The sequence below is a fragment of the Polyergus mexicanus genome, unplaced genomic scaffold (genome assembly GCF_030449975.1).
Source record: "Polyergus mexicanus isolate NDT 795.1 unplaced genomic scaffold, iyPolMexi1.0 SCAF_12, whole genome shotgun sequence".
Lineage (NCBI taxonomy): Eukaryota > Metazoa > Arthropoda > Insecta > Hymenoptera > Formicidae > Polyergus > Polyergus mexicanus.
Window position 1 is genome coordinate 7,429,794 of NW_027223332.1, and position 18,640 is coordinate 7,448,433.

General features: G+C 43.0%; 1 protein-coding gene across 2 annotated transcripts in view; it reads right to left on the reverse strand.

Moving 5' to 3' along the window:
* Positions 1-75: 75 nt before the first annotated feature.
* Positions 76-18,640, reverse strand: part of Chinmo (Chronologically inappropriate morphogenesis) — a 53,755-nt gene continuing 35,190 nt past the window's right edge. For both annotated transcript variants that reach the window (XM_070305395.1, XM_070305394.1), the window contains exon 7: positions 76-9,440. In XM_070305395.1, the coding sequence (XP_070161496.1) occupies positions 9,208-9,440 (233 nt within the window). In that variant the 3' untranslated portion in view covers positions 76-9,207. The remainder of the gene's footprint in view (positions 9,441-18,640) is intronic.

Genomic DNA, 18,640 nt, shown 5'->3' on the forward strand with positions numbered 1-18,640 from the left:
CGATGATCGATTGCAGTCTAGGGGAAACAGGGTTTAAGGGGAGACGAATTCACGAATGAACAATATCCATGGTGCTCCAAGTTTTTTGTAATTTATAATTAATGGTAAAGTTTTTTTCTTTTGTTTTACAGTAATCGAACAGTTATTAATAGTCTCTAATTAAATTTCGATTAATTTTTATACAAACAAAAGGAGTGAGTTACACTCAACGGCATAGCCACGAATCCCTGCCACCCCGTCCACGCTCGAAGTATAAAGAAAAAAAGAAACTTATATTTTTTTTACACGCTCTCTCCGTTTAAGAGGATTTCTTTCACCCCAGTTCCCGTCCGGGATCGTTTGCGATGTGTGGCAGAGTTTCGACGTTCTTCCTATCCCACTTTCGCATCTTGCATTTCCCTCTCTCTCTCTCTCTCTCTCTTTCTCATGCATATCCATACGCAAATACACATACGCTCTCTTCTCGTCTTTCCTATTTCGCTTTCTATCAGTTTTCACTTCTCTCATACGAATCCGTATTGGTATTTCTCCTCGCATCGATCGCTTTTCTTCTTTAGCTCTCGCTCTTTCTCGCAAGCACTCACATACACATACGTACATATCCACGCATACCTTTTGTCGCCTCTTATAAATAAAATAGTTCGTAATATATATATATATATATATATCTATATATAACGCGAAATGTCGTTTCGTATTTTCTCAAAAACACAACTATGCCCGTGCGCGCTTCGCTCATACCGCAGATAAACGAGCCCTCTCGGCGTCTCGCATCTGTTGTCTCTCCCCTTCTTTTTTTTTAGCTTCTTTCTCTTCCACCCCATATATATAGTAATAATTCGTAACGTAAACTTAATCTCTCAACTTAAAACAAAATTGGTAACCACGTATTCGCGGCGCACGCCGCGAGTCTCGCGTCCGCGCCGGACAAACCTTTTCATTCATCCGCGAGTGGATGAAAAATGATATGAATAAAAACAACGTGGCACGCGAATCAAACGAAAAAAGGGATTCGTAGACCGGGCGATTCCTTGAGTCGTATTATCGGCGACGAAACGATTCCGTTCCTTGACGAATCTGTGCGCCACGAATGTATCGTGCCGACGCGATCCAGAAATACCAGAGAAACCGAAGTGATTCGCGCTGATCCGATACGCATAAGTTGATTTGATGACAAATCCGATTACGCGCTTGCGATTTAATGCCAAAAATCGTATAGTCCCCGAGGGGCTATAAGATGTAGGATAATTACGCAAGATCTGGCGCAGATCAGCGAGAAACACGCGAGACTTCCCGGGGGGGAGGGAAAAAAAAAAAAAAAAAAAAATTCGCCATGTGATTTTGGACCTCGCGGTATTTTCGACGCGCCGGAAGGAGCTCGCCGGACGTGCACCGCGCCACCGGATGCATAAACGCCATATTTCTCTCTTTTTTTTTAATTATTTTACTATAGATAGAGTTTTTTCTCGCTTTAGTTTTCGTAGAGAATACAGTCGCATCGCGGGACCACGACGACGGGGATCACTTAAGATCTAAACAAGTACTCCTTAATGTTAGATATATAACTATCTATTTTTATATGTATATATATATATATATATATATATATATATATATATATATATATACTTTTTTCATATATATTTATATTGAAAAATGAGTGTATTCTCTCTTTCTCTTTCTCTCTCTCTCTCTCTCGTTCATCAATATAAGGATAGATTATCAATTAATTTGCAATTGCGTGTAACATAGACGCGTCCAGCGCATAGAAACATAAATAAATAAATATAAACGGATGTATTTACATTATACTCAGGTAGAAGAGGGGGAGGGGTATGTGATATCATGGAAGATCCGATGGGATATATATATATATATATATATATATATATATATATATTTATATATATATTCCCTTCTCTATTTATCTTCTCTGTCCCTATCTTTTTAAATATATGTATTTGTATGTATATTAACGTATAAATCTCATTCGTCTGTTGTCTATTGTACGATGCCGGTATATCTACGATTTTACCTCGGCGTAAATATGCGACAATGATAGAAAAAAACAAAGAACAAAAATAATACCTGGTGAAAACAAAAGAACCGGAGAGAAACCGTAGGTAGCTATATATATAATATGCGCGTAACTATCGGTATACATATATATAAATATAGATACGGAGTTCTGTGTGAGGTAGAAGCGGTTTCGTATACTTATTAATATGTTGTATCATTATTGTGTGTGTGTATAAGTATTGGTGAGAGAGATCTGCATGACTATCGGTATTCTCCGAGTATCGGGTAAACAACTTGCGTCCAATGAAAAAGAAAAGCTCGCATATCTTCGCCATGGACATGACGTTGAAAAAAAGAAAATGGAAGAAAAAAAAACAGAAATTAAACGGCAATATAATAAATAGATCTAATAAATCTGACAATTGTTCATTGATCAGAGAAGGAGAGGAGATTCCATTGTCATCGACGGTGATCCTCGCGTCCACCGAGACGAAATGAAAAAAGTGAAGCCTTAATTATTTCGTACAAAATTCATTTTTCAAGTAACGACGTTTTACATGTATGTACTACATTTAAATTAAAGAAAAATTATTTTAAACTCGGTGGGGGATGTAAACGGCCAGTCAAACGGATACCAGCAAACGTCGAAAAGGTCGATCGGCGACGAGCCACTCGAAAGGGAAGGAAAAGCAACTAGAAACGAGATGAAATAAGTCAACGAAGAATAAATATATCTAGCAACGAGAACATACGCACACGTTTGACGTTTGCGAGAAAAGGATTCGCGTTGAGTCGCATAAAGAAACTCGAAAAAAAGCGCGTGGACCCGCTATATATATATATATATATATATATATATATATATGTATACATGTATGTATAATTTATATGTATAATAACCGCCGAGACGCGATTACTATTTTCCTGCGGACGACGCAAGGCCGTCGAGCGGAAAAATTGCGAAAGAAAATCAACGATAAGAATCCGGCGGTGATTTCTGTAGCGAGTGATCGAAAAGATTCGCAGCGGTCATTAAACTCACGGCAATGCATAAGAAAGCCTTAAAAAAACAAAAACAAAAAAAAACGAACACACCTACACAGTCCCTACTATACACCCGACTATTGCATCACTTGATTTATTGATTTATGTTTATTTAAGAACCTTATCGACTATTATACTTTGTAGTTTGTACTTGGTTTTCATATTCCTGAGAGAAGGGTTCGCGACGCGTCGCGCGCCGTTCATCGACGTTCTCGGGAAAGTCTCTGTCTTATGATATTGATAGCTCTTTTGTTAGCTTCTCTCCGTGTCTTCTTCACTTTTCTCGATTCCTGCTCCATTTCCCGAGACGAGACCGACGGCGGCAGCGCGACGCGCCGATCCGATCTTGCAAACTATCGCTTTACTGTGTTATATACAATGATCTTTCGTAAGCTTCATTCTGTGTGCACCCTGTAAGTCGTATGTGTGAGGTAGCATTTGTACTAGTATCTGGCGAAGTATTGTGATCCGTTATTGCGGCGGCCGCGGCCGTTTTGGACGCGTCGGCGACGCGGTTCTCGCGGAGGCCCCCCGCCCGGCCTCTGTGGCAGTGGTTTTTGCATATTTTACGTCAACGCCACGACGAGAGATCAGTCTTATTGTTGAGATAAGAGATAAGGAACGGGTGCGAAATAGGTTCGCGTGACGTCTCGCCATCGTGCCTTTCGAGAGAGTTGGACGCGAACGTCGGTCCGTCGTCGATCTTATCCTCGAAAGTACGATCGTGAGACCTCGATCGGGTCTTTATATCGATGAGAGATGTACGAGAGGGATATATGAAATTGTCATCGCGTTGGATTCCGTGAGCGAGGACCGATCATGGTGGTACGGTCCTCGACGACGAGCTCGTATCCCCGACGCGTCCGGCCGCAAGGCGCATTTGGTCTCTTCATTTTTTTTTTTATCATGTTTACCTATAATTTACAGCGTGTATAGTAAGTTCACAAAATCCACACGTCTCCCGTCTGTCTCCCGTTTGTTAATCCTTAACATTACGTTTACTTTGTACTATAAGTCGCGGCCGGGAAACGAGCCGCTCGTTCCCCGGACGTTCGAGGTCCCGCTCTGCGACATCGTTACGCTATGCGTTTGTCTATTTGTTTGTTTGTTTGTTTCTTTCTTCTTTTTCCTTCACCACTTTTTGTCCTCCTCTTCTGCATTTTTCTTCTTTTTACTTTTTTTGCTTTTTCATTTTTTTTTGCTTCTTCGATTTTAAATAATGCTTATGCGCGTGCGTGATACATGTACTATGTAATCATTATCCAACTATGGTATAGTACTATTATATACTATACGAGCAAACGGTACAGTAGTTGCCAGTGCGCTCTTTGCGCGCGGTGTATGTGCAGTGATGACATTCAATTTTGCTTCCTCATTCACGTCACGCGGGCAGCCGTGTTTTTCCTTCCATCTTTCATGAAGCTTATCGCTGCCCTTACAACGCGAATGATAACGAAGGTTCTCCGTTGTACGGAAAGCCCGTTCACACCGTGACAATCGATAAATCGACGTGCTCGAACGCGCGCAATTTCCAATATAGCAAAACTGGATCGAATTATAGCATAATATTGTTAATGCGACACGACGATTTTTCTGAATCAACGCAATCGCCTCTTTAATGACGTTCGAATCGTATGCAGAAAAAAACGGATCGAAAAGAAGGAAGTGTAAGACTTCCTTTTTGCATCGAATGTCTTTTCGTCGTATGCTTATATTAATTTAGAAGATATTAATTAACAAGTAATTGGAGCCAAATTTGTGGAATCAAGCGTCGCGACATATTCACTTGAATTTCCCGTTTCGATTATTCGAATGAGCTCTCACGCACAATTTTTTTCCTCGCATACGCTTCTTCTCGAAAGCGCGCGCGCACGAGCGAGCCACAGTGTGAAATCTTCCTCGCGTCTCTCGTGTCAAGCCTTGTGTCACACACGACATCTATAAAGGATTCTCAATCCGTAAAACACATATTATAGAAACAACATGCAACATTTTATCCTACGCCGTGATACAATAATGGTACATACATACGCGTACGTTTGCGCGCGTGCTACGCGCGCAACGCGTACACGCATCGCGCGGGTGTCGTGTACATGTGTAACGTGTACGTGTGTATGTTTGTTTTCTCTCTGCGCGTACATATATATACATATAGACCAAGTATAATTTTTACACCGGATATAACCGGACCCGAGGACCTTGAAAATTTTGAAGACGGAAGCGCGCGCGTCTCGCACTTTCGACTTTCGGCCGCGGATCCGATTTCTTATACGCGTACCTCGACGAAATCTAATATATTATTCTCGAGAGCCCCCGAGACTCTCGGAATTGACGCGAACAAAATCGGAGAGAGAATCGAGGAAAAAGAAAATAATAAAAAAATAAAAATATATATTTCGTTCGCATACGGACGCCATTTCGACAAAATTCATTTTGAGCAAAGCGATACGACGAAATCGACAACAATTTAGAAAGTCGAGTTAAACGCGGATTTTCCGAAAGACAAGAGACAAACACCAATGAAGCAAAGTTTATCGCGAAAGGGATAATTACGGAAGAAAAGTCGGTCCGAGATTTCTGGCCGCTCCAAATACATTTACGCGCGCATAGCCGATGTCGTGATAATATAATAATGTGACTAACTCTAAATTCATTTTAATTCTACGTTGATTATCTTTTAGGTACGTGTGTTTTTTTGTCATTTCCTCGACCGAAACGTTGCCCTCTATCGTTCTATCAATGTGTACGTGTGTGTAAGTATTGGGTAAGTGGAATACCTTTACTACGTATGCGCTCTCCTATAATCCTTACGTATGACAAAACAATATTAAACCCTGGGTTTAACCGCCTCTTCCCGTCTGAAATTCCGCGCCTGACATTATTATCCTAACTTTCAAATCTCGCTCACTGCCGATATAATTGGGGGGAGGGGGGGGGGGAGGGGATCCTTCTACTTCTTAAACTTAACGCTAATTCATTGTACCACTTAAAGGTATCCTTTCTCCCTCCCGTCTTTGTTGTATGCCTCTGCTTAGCAGAACAGCCGAAAACAATAGATATATTTATATATATATATATATTTCGTATATATATTAAGTAAAAGATTTTCATTATAACTTGGCATACGCCGTATCTATTTACACGAGAATGTGTTCTGCGTGCTGTCCACGCGTGTGTGTATGTATGTGTCTCTCGTCCACTTCCTTTCTTTCTTTCTTTCTCTCCATCCCCCCCCCCTCCCCCCCCCTCGGTGTGTGCGTATGTGTGTACGTGTTGCGCGTGTGTGTATGTTCCTATCTTCATCACATACGTAAACGACACATAACATCTTTGAATATCCTTCCCGCGGCTTCTCCCCGTGGAATTAACTTCCCTATGACTATGTAATCTTCGTCGTCCAGTATCATCAATCCCATCACCGGTTAACTTCGTGCGCCCTCAAGATAATCGGTGTCACCTTCGTCGGAATATAAATTTCGCTTTTTCTTTATCGCTATTTCTTGTCGTTCGTCAGTATATGGCCGACTTTCGGCAATTAACGCTCTTTCTTTCTCGCTCGCTCTCGCCACTCTCTTTCTCGCCTCCACTTTCAGCGGATGAACGCGTCGCAATTTTGACAACGAACTTTTGCAAATGTGGCTCTTCCTCCTTTCCCCCGAACCATCTCGCACGCGAAAACATCTTCGCGAAAAACCGCGCACGCATTTATTAGCACGGCTATACGTGTACGCACGTTCTCTCCCATTCACTTCTCTCGCTAAGACTTACAGTTGTACATACGTAGACTTGTGTTACTTTATAACGCGCCCTCGCAATAAAAATTGAAAGAAAACAAACGGATCTATTATACTAATAGATAGACATCATCGTATGATCCGAGGATCTCGGAACTTTTCCCGAATTTCCTGGAGGAGCTTTTGACGAATTCTGTTGGCGGGATGAAATCGCGGCGGAGAGTAAATGTATATAATTGACTAGTATTGGATAAATTCATTCTGATTTACGATGCGAGTAAAGATAGATCGAAATTGGTTCGATTGTGATGAACAAGTTCCAAGATCCACGATCTTGCGTTACCCTACGCCAGGGTAGCAATGGCAGGAGAACTGCTCCGACACTAACTGGACAAGTAGTAGTAGTAGTAACGGCTGTACGGAATGTACAGATTTTTATTACACAGTGTAATCATATAGCTATTGTGTTCCCTGCGTGTATAATGCATTGCAAAATAATGAGGTAGTACTGTCATACTTTTTTGGCAGAGTATACGCGCGCGTGCTCGCGTACATATTTGGCATATATTGAATGATATAAAAAGAAAAGAAGAAAAAAAGGAAAAGAAAAAAGAAAAACGGAAACAAAAATGAAACTGAACTCTCTCTCTCTCTCTATCTATATATCTATCTATTTCTTCGGGTTCTCTATCTCGTGTACTATTGTATCCTCGGCTCGCGCACGACGCGCTTTAAATACTAAATAATTCTCTATATATCATCTATTGTCTCTGATAAACTTACGGTATAGGCGGTATCGTTGTGAGAATAACCATTTAAACTTTCTGCATAAAACAAAAGGGAGAACAAATACAACGGAAAAAAATAAGAGAGAATAATCTGTATAAAGTGTAAATACTGTAACAAGTAATATCGTGGGTGCCATCCTGACTAGGAGTATATATCTCTATATATCTATACATATAGGTAATGTGTAATATAAATCTATTGCATTGATCACATCTCTTATACAACCGGGATAGCAACTATTTCGCGCGCAATCGCGCGCACTATTTTTTTTTTCACGTAATCGATGGCTCTATACGCTATATTCTCGGTACGCGACTATTGCTCCGCGGACAAAAGTCCATATCTTTTTAAACATTGTAAACAGGTAACAAAGTGGTAGTGATTGTTTCGCCGCGGGATTTAATCGCCGCCGTGAGAAACTTTGCGTGGCGAACGCGAGTGGACGCGTTTCTAATTATTATTATTTTAGAAAAATCAATGTGTCAGCGTAATGATGTATCAACGTGAGATTATATTGCTCGTCTCTATCGCGCCTCTTCGATGCGCGTTCGCCAAAAAGTATTCAGTCGTACGTTATCCCGCGGCTAATCGCACGATGATCATCCGTCCTAGTAATCTCGTAAATGTCATATAAAATCGTATCTGTATAAAAGGTCTGCGTGTCGTCGGGTGTCATCTCGGCGCGATATGTGTGTGTCACCACGATTATTATTATTATTATTATTATTATTATTATTATTATTATATAGCAATCAAAGTGTATGTCACGCGTGTGTACGAAGGGGCGAAATTAAAAGCTGATGTATCCAGAGTAAAGCGTCTGGTTTGGCACTGTGCGCATGTAACGTCTATAACGTCTCGTTCCAAATATATTATATCACTCAAGTGTCACGATTCCATAGACTCGATTCACCGATGGCGATAATAATAGCGGAAATAAGTGAATGGTTAACGATGAAATATACCACGGCGAGTGTAATTCCCCGATATCAACGGTAATGATGAATTATCTGAAAAAACACTGCGCTTTTCGCGCTGTGATTAGTTTACCTGAGTTTGCGTTGCTCTCTCGTCGCAGTCGCCTGCGTCGTACGCTAACAATAAATGTCTCCGTGTGTGAGTATATATATTTATGCGCGCTCTGTTCGCTCCGCTTTTTACCTTCGCTCGCTATCTCTCGCCCGTTTAAGAAGCTTCTAGCGTTCAATAATTTTTACCTGACCGTTGCACTTTCATTGACTAGTTTTGTGATTCGCAGCGTTTTCGCGAGCGTATCCGTGCTCTTCCGTGTGTCTCTTCCTCCGTGAAACGTATCTTCATGGTCATTTCAATCGTTAACGCGTCTCGACGGATTTTTAAGGAGCGCACGGGGAGATGGAAATTGTCCTCGCGACGAGGTAACGGGACGGCGTTCGCTGACGACGACGAAGGGAAAACGAAGGTACCTACTCTGCAGCCTCTCCTCTATTTCGCACCTCTATCCGCGGTCCGGTCTCGCCGTCAGCTCTAACGGGGTGATCACCGGGATCGTTGCTTCCGGTACCAACGCGCGTGCGCGCGGACCGCGACCTCGACGACCGCGGTGGCGACGGCGAGGACGACAGCGACGCCGAAGACTTTGTTACTGGGGCACGGTGTCCGAGACCGAATGATTGGACTGTTGGAACGTCTTCATGTCGAGCTCCTCCTTGTGTTCCCGCGCGATGTGCCGTCTGACCGTGTTGTTCCTGGTGAACGTCCGCGAGCAAAACGGACACGGCACCCTGATACCCTGATGACGTTGCCGTACGTGAGCGCGTAAATTCGTCTCGTAACCGTACAATCTCTCGCAGAAGGGACACTTCAATTTTTTACCTGTAAAAATAAAAATATGCGTTTATGCAAATCGATCGTTTATATAACGTTTATTGACGATTTTATGGAGCTATCATGTGCAAATGGCAATTCTTTTCGCTTCATTCATATTATTCGTATATAAATAAATATTATATAAATGATGAATTAAATAAATAATTGTCGCAACTGCCGGAAAAAAAAACCCAGGTTGTATACATATAACATGGCGATTAAAATATTGATAGATGCAGAAAGAACTTAATAGAATTATCTCAAACACACATGATGTATTATTAATCAGTATTATACAAAGAAAGCGATATTTTTTTGGGGCGGTAAAGTTTGAATTTTTGCACGATTGCTCGATATTCTGCTAATCATAGCTCTACGCATATACGCGCGTGTAACGCTACAGCGAAACCTTCGTGGAAAGAAGCGTGGAAGATGCAGATTGCGCAACCCAGTCTCTCTCTTTCTCTCGCATAGTTCTTTCTGCCTGCGCCTCGCCATTAGTCCACCCATGGGCAAGAAGAAAATAAAGTTCAGGCGAACGATTCATGATGGAACGTTAGGCCAATGCCTCCGAGATTGTTGGCGCGTGCAAGGCCATCCTCTAATACACTTCCCATCTCGGCCCGATTAACTTGCGCCCGAAGTACCATTTATGGCGATCGGTAGTTCAGTCTCTTCGCAAGGGCGCGCAACCGATCGCGATTGGTGTAAATTTCGTGTGTGTAACGTCTTGAAAGAAAAGATATGCCTTCCGCATATTTTTTTACGTTAAATTTATTTTAATATTTAATCAGAACACGTTCCTACTATTTTTGTGCTTTACAATATATAATATTATATAATTCGTTTATAATTAAATTGGTATTTATTTTTAAGAAAATATAATGTTTTTGTATGTTTGAAGAAGTTAAATTAGTTTGCTAATGGGTCGGGTAGGTGAAATCCAACAAAGTAGAAACCATACGCTGGCTGACATTACCGCTAGACATTCAAGAGAGATATATATTCCCCGAGAGAAATATATAGCAGATAATTAAACGCTGCCACATTGTGGGTAAGCTGAGTCTATATGTTATAGAGATATAGAATCGTATGAGATTGTAATGGCGCGTTCTTCAAAAACCTTCACAGAAAGGTGACACAAAAAAAAGCTAAAAATAACTAAACATCTGAATTGAACTTGAAAAAAAAAAAAATACTGTTAGGCTTGCGCAATACACCTATGACAAAAAATCAAAGCAATTCTTTTGTTCAGTGCCATTAGCGTTAGAGAGGCTAACGTTACGCGAGTCGACCATGACTCGGTGACTCGACCCCTCTAGCCCAATGTAGCAAGAAGCTCATTGTGGCACCGAAAAACTGCGCACTCCGTATCTTCGAACGAAATATACGTTAAGTCTCGTTAATCCGTTCGAGATTTCTCTCGAATTACAAAGAAAATGTAGCAATTCTCCAACGTCAACGCGATCTCATCGTGCGACAACTGTCCGGTGACGTCATTGCACGCATTTATATTGTACAATAATGACAACTCGTGAACTAATTCTACGTTAAATCACAATCGATGAATTGGGCGAAATCGTGTTTGCGTTTTACAACCGTAGCCGAGAACGGGGCCATTCACCAGCTGCGTGACACACCGTATCATTACTGAAATTATATAGATTAATCGGAAACTCGACTCGGCGGAGAACCAAAGAAAGAAAGAAAGAAAGAAAGGAAAGAAACCGTCCATCGTTGGATGGCCGTATCCTCTCTTAAACGAAAGGATTGCTCGCTCGTCGTTCAGGTGTCACGAGAAACGGCTAGAAAGACGCGAGCGATGAGAAAATATGTATCGCGCACAAACGGGCCAGTCGCACGCTAGACTGTCGTAAAAAATCGTTACGACCACATGCAACGCATAAATAATCGTGGGCGTGGGTGGCGCACGCATGTGTGCGTACGTGTGCGCGTATGTCGTGGAATCGGACGTAACGATCGCCACCGGATAAAATTTCGCGCAAAAAAACTGTGATTCTTGGAGAATTCCTTCCGAAACATTCGCGACTTGCGAGATATTTCTAATCCTTCAATTTTATCATTTTTCAAAATCATTCTTGGCACAATTATCGAACAGATATTCTTCGATAGTTATCGCGTGTATCGTTTCTCATCACTTATGCAACGGCGAATAAACATTGCGCGCGAATTTAAGATTTATTTGTCTGATGCGAAAATTGTGTTCGGTGTCAACCTGACACGTGGAACAAACGAGCACATTTATTGTTGAACGTGTGCTGAAAATACGGTCGAATGATGATACAGCCGCGGCGAAAACATGCGCGCGCACGTGTCTTACGTGCGGCTTCTCGGCGACGGATAGCGCCTAAAAATAGAGGCCCATGGGCATCCTAGAAAAATGTAAACGGGGCAGCTCTTCGGCGGGTCTCGTGCAGCTGACTACGAAATTCACAAAGGACCCGCGCGCCGGAACAAAGGCGCGCGTACGCGCGAAGACGCCGCAAGCCGGAAGAGAGAGGAGTAGCAGCCGGCCGGTAGGCCGGCACCGAAGGAGAGAGAGAGTGCGAGAGGAAGCGGGTTTTGCGAAGACGATCATCGGCAGGAGAAAGGACGGGCGGGGGACGAAGTTACGAGGGATAGATACGCCTCTGAAACATGCAGAAACGCAAAACGATGCCGGCTAGGAAGCGAGACGACCGCGCTTCTGGGAAAGGCACCGCGCCATCTGCGCCGTCCAAGAAATCGCCGATCCGCTCGGATCTCTCGTGTATTTATCGATGATTACTACACACACATAACTCCAGTTCCCTCCCGAATGTATTAGGGTACGGAGTTATGGCACTCAAATACCTCACACGCGAATTCCGTTCGAGATCCTTGAGGCGCGTGAAAATTGATCGAGAAATGTCGCAATGTGACGCCCCGCCGAATCTTGCGACACGAATTCTCATCGTTACCTTCGCACGGCGCGTTATTATAGTAATAAATCGTTATATTACGAAGACGTTATATTCGAACGAAACGGCTCCTCGGAAAATAATTAAGCGATCCAATTAGCCGGCCGGGTCCGAGCTTTCGCTCGCATCTCGAATTATCGTCACGTCCCGAGAAATCCCGAGGACTATGAGTCGATGATCTGGAAGAAGGCGAAGAGAGATACGGCACGGGCTTCCGATTCTCGGAGGAATCGTGCGTGTTTGGACAGAAGGGCTCGAGAAGAGAAAAAGAAGGCTTCGAAAGAGAGGATCCGAGAAGAGGGACGAGCGGTTCGGAGGCGGCAAAATGGAAAGGTTAAGTTACGAAACGCAGCGGCAGCTTCCAAGGTCTCCCCCGCTCCAGCTTCTCCTGCTCACCGGCCGCCGCAACGACGACCTGACCCTTTTTCCCCTTTTCGGCTGAATGGATCGAACAAACGTGTAACACGCGAGGAGTGTGACTCTCGATACACGCAGCCCTACCGCAACGCGCGCCGCCTTCGCTCCAATCGATCGCGGCCACGCCATTGCCGAAGCGTGTTATCACTGTATCAGAGCACGGCCCGTCCTCGGCCCTCCGCTTCATTTTCGTCCCTCCCGGATGCGTAACGCGCCTCCCTTCATATCTCACGCGCTGATGCGTGCGTGAGCAAATTGGGATGATGGAGGACGGGAGTGATCCAGTGCGAGATGATATCGTGCGACTCGAATGCGTATTTCAGAGAGAATGCGAAATGGAGAAGAGAGGGCACGATAATGATTATCTACCTCGAGACCAAGCGAAGAGAGAAGTAAAGACGAGGAATATCAGTCCCGATTCCGGATTTTGTTATAAGATTCCATTATGTAGAAATGGAGTTCTTAAGCTGATCGTGTGTCCACCCTGCGAAAGATTGAAAATATGACGGACACGCGAAGAGAATACGAGATCGTGCGTATGCGTGTTGCGAGAGCGTGTGCGGCGCTGTGGATCTCGTCGGGCCTTGACACATTTCATTCGATGGCGTCAAATTGGTCAGACGAGCCTTTGCTCCGAAGAGGAATGAAGAGGAGGAAGAAGACGAAGACCAGAAAAGAGGGAGAAGGAGGAATAAAGGGACGGTCGAATCGAAAGGATAAAACCGCGGGGCACGATAAGAGCGACGAGGACGGTGAAACTAAAGGCAATGCGATGGAGCTCTAAAAAGAGGGAGAGAGAGAGAGAGAGAGACGAAAAAGAGGGCCGAAATGGAGAGAGATAGAAAAGGACGAGAGAAAGAGGCGAGGCGGAGGAAAATCAATGTCAGGCAGCGTGCGTTGCAACCCGAAATCAAGGGAGGCCCAGGCCTCCCCCACTGTTCCTATGCCAGCTTAGCATTCGCCGGTCGATTCTGCAAGGGATGGTGGGTTATGGTGCGCACCCTCTCCCTTTTTTAACCCCTCGGAGACCGGAGTAAACCATAACCTGCACAACGGTCCACTTCCCGGGCCTTCCTGAATCGCGATGTCTTTACGATTGCAGGTACGGTATAACTTCGCTTGTGTATCGGTATCGACAGCGATTCCTTTAGAATTTTAACGAGAGTACAGATTCATAGATGCATCAGTATGGGTAACTCTTACACAACAATATTAATAGCGACACCATTAAGTCATGGCAGGAGAGCCTACCATAATTCAATCTTGTCACCATTAATGTTGCTAAAAGTAAAGAGTGCGCATCCTGATGGAAGGATGATCGTCTTCGCTTAACTCGTTAAAGCGTCCCGCAACCACTTTTCGTTTCCGAAATGTACGCGTTGCTGAGAAAACGAGACGACAGGGAATGACGAAGGTCTTCCTGACCTCCTCAGGGCCATGAACATCGAGTTGCCTCGTTGAAATTCTGGAATACTTTGGCCATGAAGTCGACAAAATCCGGTCTGCTAGGGCTCGAAGATAGTTAAGAAACGAAGGGAATTCGAAGAAAGGCCTCGATTATGCATCTCAGCTTACTATGCATGACTAAGCGAGATATATATATATATAAAAAAAGAATCGCAAAATACGTCGATTTAAGCATCAAAACGCATCTCAGAAATTTAGAGAAAATTAAGGCGGACCAGAATAATAAATTAGAAGAAATAAATTTTTAATATGCGCCTCGTTCAGAGAATAACGCACTCATCTCTTCGCAAGAAATTTGGCTGACCACAAAAATCCGTTTTCACTGCGCGCGGAATAATTTAGAGAATAGATCTTTCCTGGAATCGCGTAATATATACCGATGTAAGGAAATGACACAACAATTATACCAAAATATAAAATGCGACATTTCGTTGCTGCTGTTGTGTAGACAATCAATTCTTAATTAATAAATTTAATTCTTCGAGAAACAGAAAGAGAGAGAGAGAGAGAATTTTAATTCAAGTCAATACGCCGTAATTATTATGCCATAATTCTCGAATGTGCTATCATAGTGTAATTATTATCTCATCGCGAACACGCAAATTCGGGCGCGCAACGGATTCACGTCCGTTCTCGTGGATTACATCCGCCCACGAAAGCTCGTCACTTTCTCGCTTCGACGCGCGCGGGTGTGCGCTCTGAAAAAGCTGAGCGTTCCCCGATCTGCGTGCGTGTGTCGCGATGAAAATAGTGTAGACATAATGTTCCAGCGAGACATGCGATTTTACTTCGGTCAGGCGCGAGAATCCCGGGTTGCGTCATCTTACGCGTACGCATGTTTTCCCGCGTGTGCGCACACCCAACACGTCCAACTTATGTGTACCAAGTTCACGAAATTTTGGCGGCACGTGCACCTACACATCGGCGCGGTGCGTATCGCACGCGCTTACGCGGCGCACACGCAACCTCGTGCACGCATGCATTCGTTATTGATTGGTACGCGAGCGAGTAGGACCGACGCGAGGAACGCACGGCACCCTACGCCACAATATAGTAAAAAATGAAGAAAAACATATTTCGAATATTTATTCGCCCTTTTTATTATATCCTAACATATATATGCATAAAATAATTGTTACCATATTTCTGCGCTACTGATGCTAGTAAATTATGAACTTTATATCGAAACAAAATGTCACGTATATAATATTTAAAAATAAACACATTAATTAATTTTTTTATCATCATACAATCAAAAATCGCAGTGAATTTTGTGAAAAAAACGACGCATTAAAATAATAATAATCATATATTATCAATACACCATTTTTTTTTGTAAAAAAAAACTATGCGATAATGTATATATTACGGTGATAAAAGAATTAATTAGTATGTAAATCACGTCCAGAGGATGACATTAATATTATTCGCACGTACGTGTTCATTTTTCGTACTAAAGGCACACAACACATGCGATATATGAATGTTTAATAATATTAATGCTATTGAACAAGATTGAAATCAGAGTTAACAATAGGAACGGCAAGGCCTTGGTCACGTGTGAGACAGTGGCGTAAAGAACATCGCGTGGTCAGATACGACGAGTTCGCCGGGTAAATTTGCGAGATAGTAGTGGATGCGGTAAATTTGCACCCACGCCGCCCGCCCAATTTAGCCCGATCCATTCCCACCTTCCCGCCACGAAAATATACGTGCCTGGGCGTCCAGAGCAGCTGGCGCTATCCCGCGTGTGCGTCGCAAACCTCACGCAATGACGCAGTGCACGCAGTGCGGCGTGCACACGCGAGAGACGCGTGAGCGAGCTTAATTTTTATGCCTGTGCATCGAGAAGAGAGTCCGTTAATTTAATGCGTTGCATAAATTTCGGCACGCTTTTACGAAACCCTCAATTAGAGATTTCTCCCCATTTCATTTATACGCCATGCGATTCTTTTGACGAACATATCCTGCATTTGTCAAAATTTTACGAATGACAGGTTTTTATCTATACTGAATCAAAATTAATTGCGAAAGAAAGGGAGAACGGAATTTTATATTATATACAAACGTTCTCGCTTATACACTTCAAGAAATATATAACACGCCTCGTGCTTACACGCGTGAGATCTGACCTACTACTTCATCGGTAGGAGAACGGCCGTGGTTCTCTCTTCTCACGCATGATGCAGCAACGATAGGAAAGAGAGAGAAAGAGAGACGGAAGAAGCGCGTCGCTCGCTCGCGAGTGTCCTTTGTGTAGAAAAACCTGGACCGGGGATGGCGCGGCGAGGAAACGGAGGATACCCGGCGAAGATAGGGTTACGCGCATTGTGCGTAGGCGGAGGGTTTGCGGCATGGTGTGGGCCCGTTGTTTTATTCGAACTTGCCGGTGCGAGGAGTATGGTAATAAAGCTCGCGATAGAGGGGGGGGGGGGGCTCTCGGTAGAAGGGAACCACCACACACAGTCTGGCTATTTTGTTCTCGCGCGCGGAGAAAGCGTGGAAAAAATGCGTCGCGCGCGAATCCGCGACGGTAAAAAATTCGACCCTCCGAGGGTTGGCTGGTGGTTAATGAAAATGAATGAAAAATTTATGGCCGCGAGTATCGACGGGGTTTGGGCTTCCGTGAGTTTCGCTCGAATTCAGGTTCGTACAATATATTGATCATAATGAAATAAAAAAAAAAAAAAAAAAAAAAAAATATCAAGATAAAGATAGTTGTAATCGCTAAAAAAAAACTTGATTAAGTTGAAAATCATGAAAATAAAGAAGCCAATATATAGATAGCTGCAATTTTTTTTTCATTGTTACAATCCACGAATCTCTTTGTACAAGATATTTTTATTTCATTGATGAATATATAGAATAATTGAATAATCTCTGAAATATTCCGTAGAGAGAATAGTTACAATATTCTCAAATTTCTTTCATTACTGGCGCGTAATAATTAAAATCAGTAAACTATACGGGCGTGCTATGAGCATAACATTATGTAAATTAAAACCATTATAATACCGCGCGAATAACGTAGGAGAGCGAATAAATTACTTTTAACTGAACACATATCCTTCGCGGTGCAAAGTGCGTTTTTCTCACGGCCTTTATACGATATTTTCAAGAGCGAGACATTATAATATCTTGAACCGTTCGTTAATTAATTTGGAAGCAAAAGATCGGCATCTAATTGCTTCATTCTTTTCAGAAAAATCCTTCAAAAAATTTGACATTTATCGCCATTTTTGATCATTTCTCAAATTTATTATATATAATTTAACTGTTTTAACTTTACCGAATCGATCGTAAACATATCGGCTCGGTCCCATCACGTATATAAATAATCCACGTTCACAGTGTGTCGATTTATCAACGATTCCACGAGTCTATCAAATATACCGATGATGGTTATTATTCTGATCAATAATGCATATCCATATGCTCGTACGTACACACATTCGTCGTGCGCGGCGTCGTCGCTATCACGACGAAAAACAACGAGACCTTCGCGAGAAAACGAGCGCGTTTCTTCTTTTTGCTTTTCGGTTTTGCGTTTCATGCTTCATTTATCAGTTCGCTCGTACGAGCGGGTGCTCCAATGGCCTTATCATGAATTATTTCGTGACCCGAATTCAGCATTGTACATATATGAGAGCCCGCGGACTCTCTATCCCCCCCCCCTCTCTCTCTCTCTCTCTCTCTCTCTCTCTCTCTCTCTCTCTCTCTATCGTATCCGGTGGTCTAACGGTAACAGCGAGCTGCACGTACGCATTTACGTGCGTGTGTGCGTGCGCGTGCGCGCGTGACGAAACAATAATACGTGCATTCGTGGAGTTTTTTTTCGTTGTCGGCACGAAAACGCGAAGCGCTCGTTGTACACTATGCGTGTGTGGGCGACATCAAGATTGGGCGTTATCACGGACCAACCAGATGATCGTATCTCGCTCGCCCCCCCCTCCCCCTTCTCTCTCTCTCTCTCTCTCTTCCCTCCGTTCTACCACCACTTCTCTCTTCTCCTCTTTTACGCTTCGACCTACTGAGAGCGCTTACGTGCAATCGTTGCAATCATTACGACACTGATGATAAGACCGTTTTCGCGTGGCATAACTCAATTCGATTTCCCGATTAGCTGTAATAATGCCGTTATCCACTGACTGTATATGTGTATGTGTGAGAGGTATCACATACATATTTTTTTAAATGACGATTTTTTCACGAATTAACCGTAATATCATAAATTTCGCTAATACCGAAAGGTATAATAATATTTTTATGTTTCACGAAGTTAAACACACATCAAACTTTACCGAAAGGAGACTAATTAATCCGCGCATTTCAGGAACTCTGGTATTATACTCTTCAATTGTA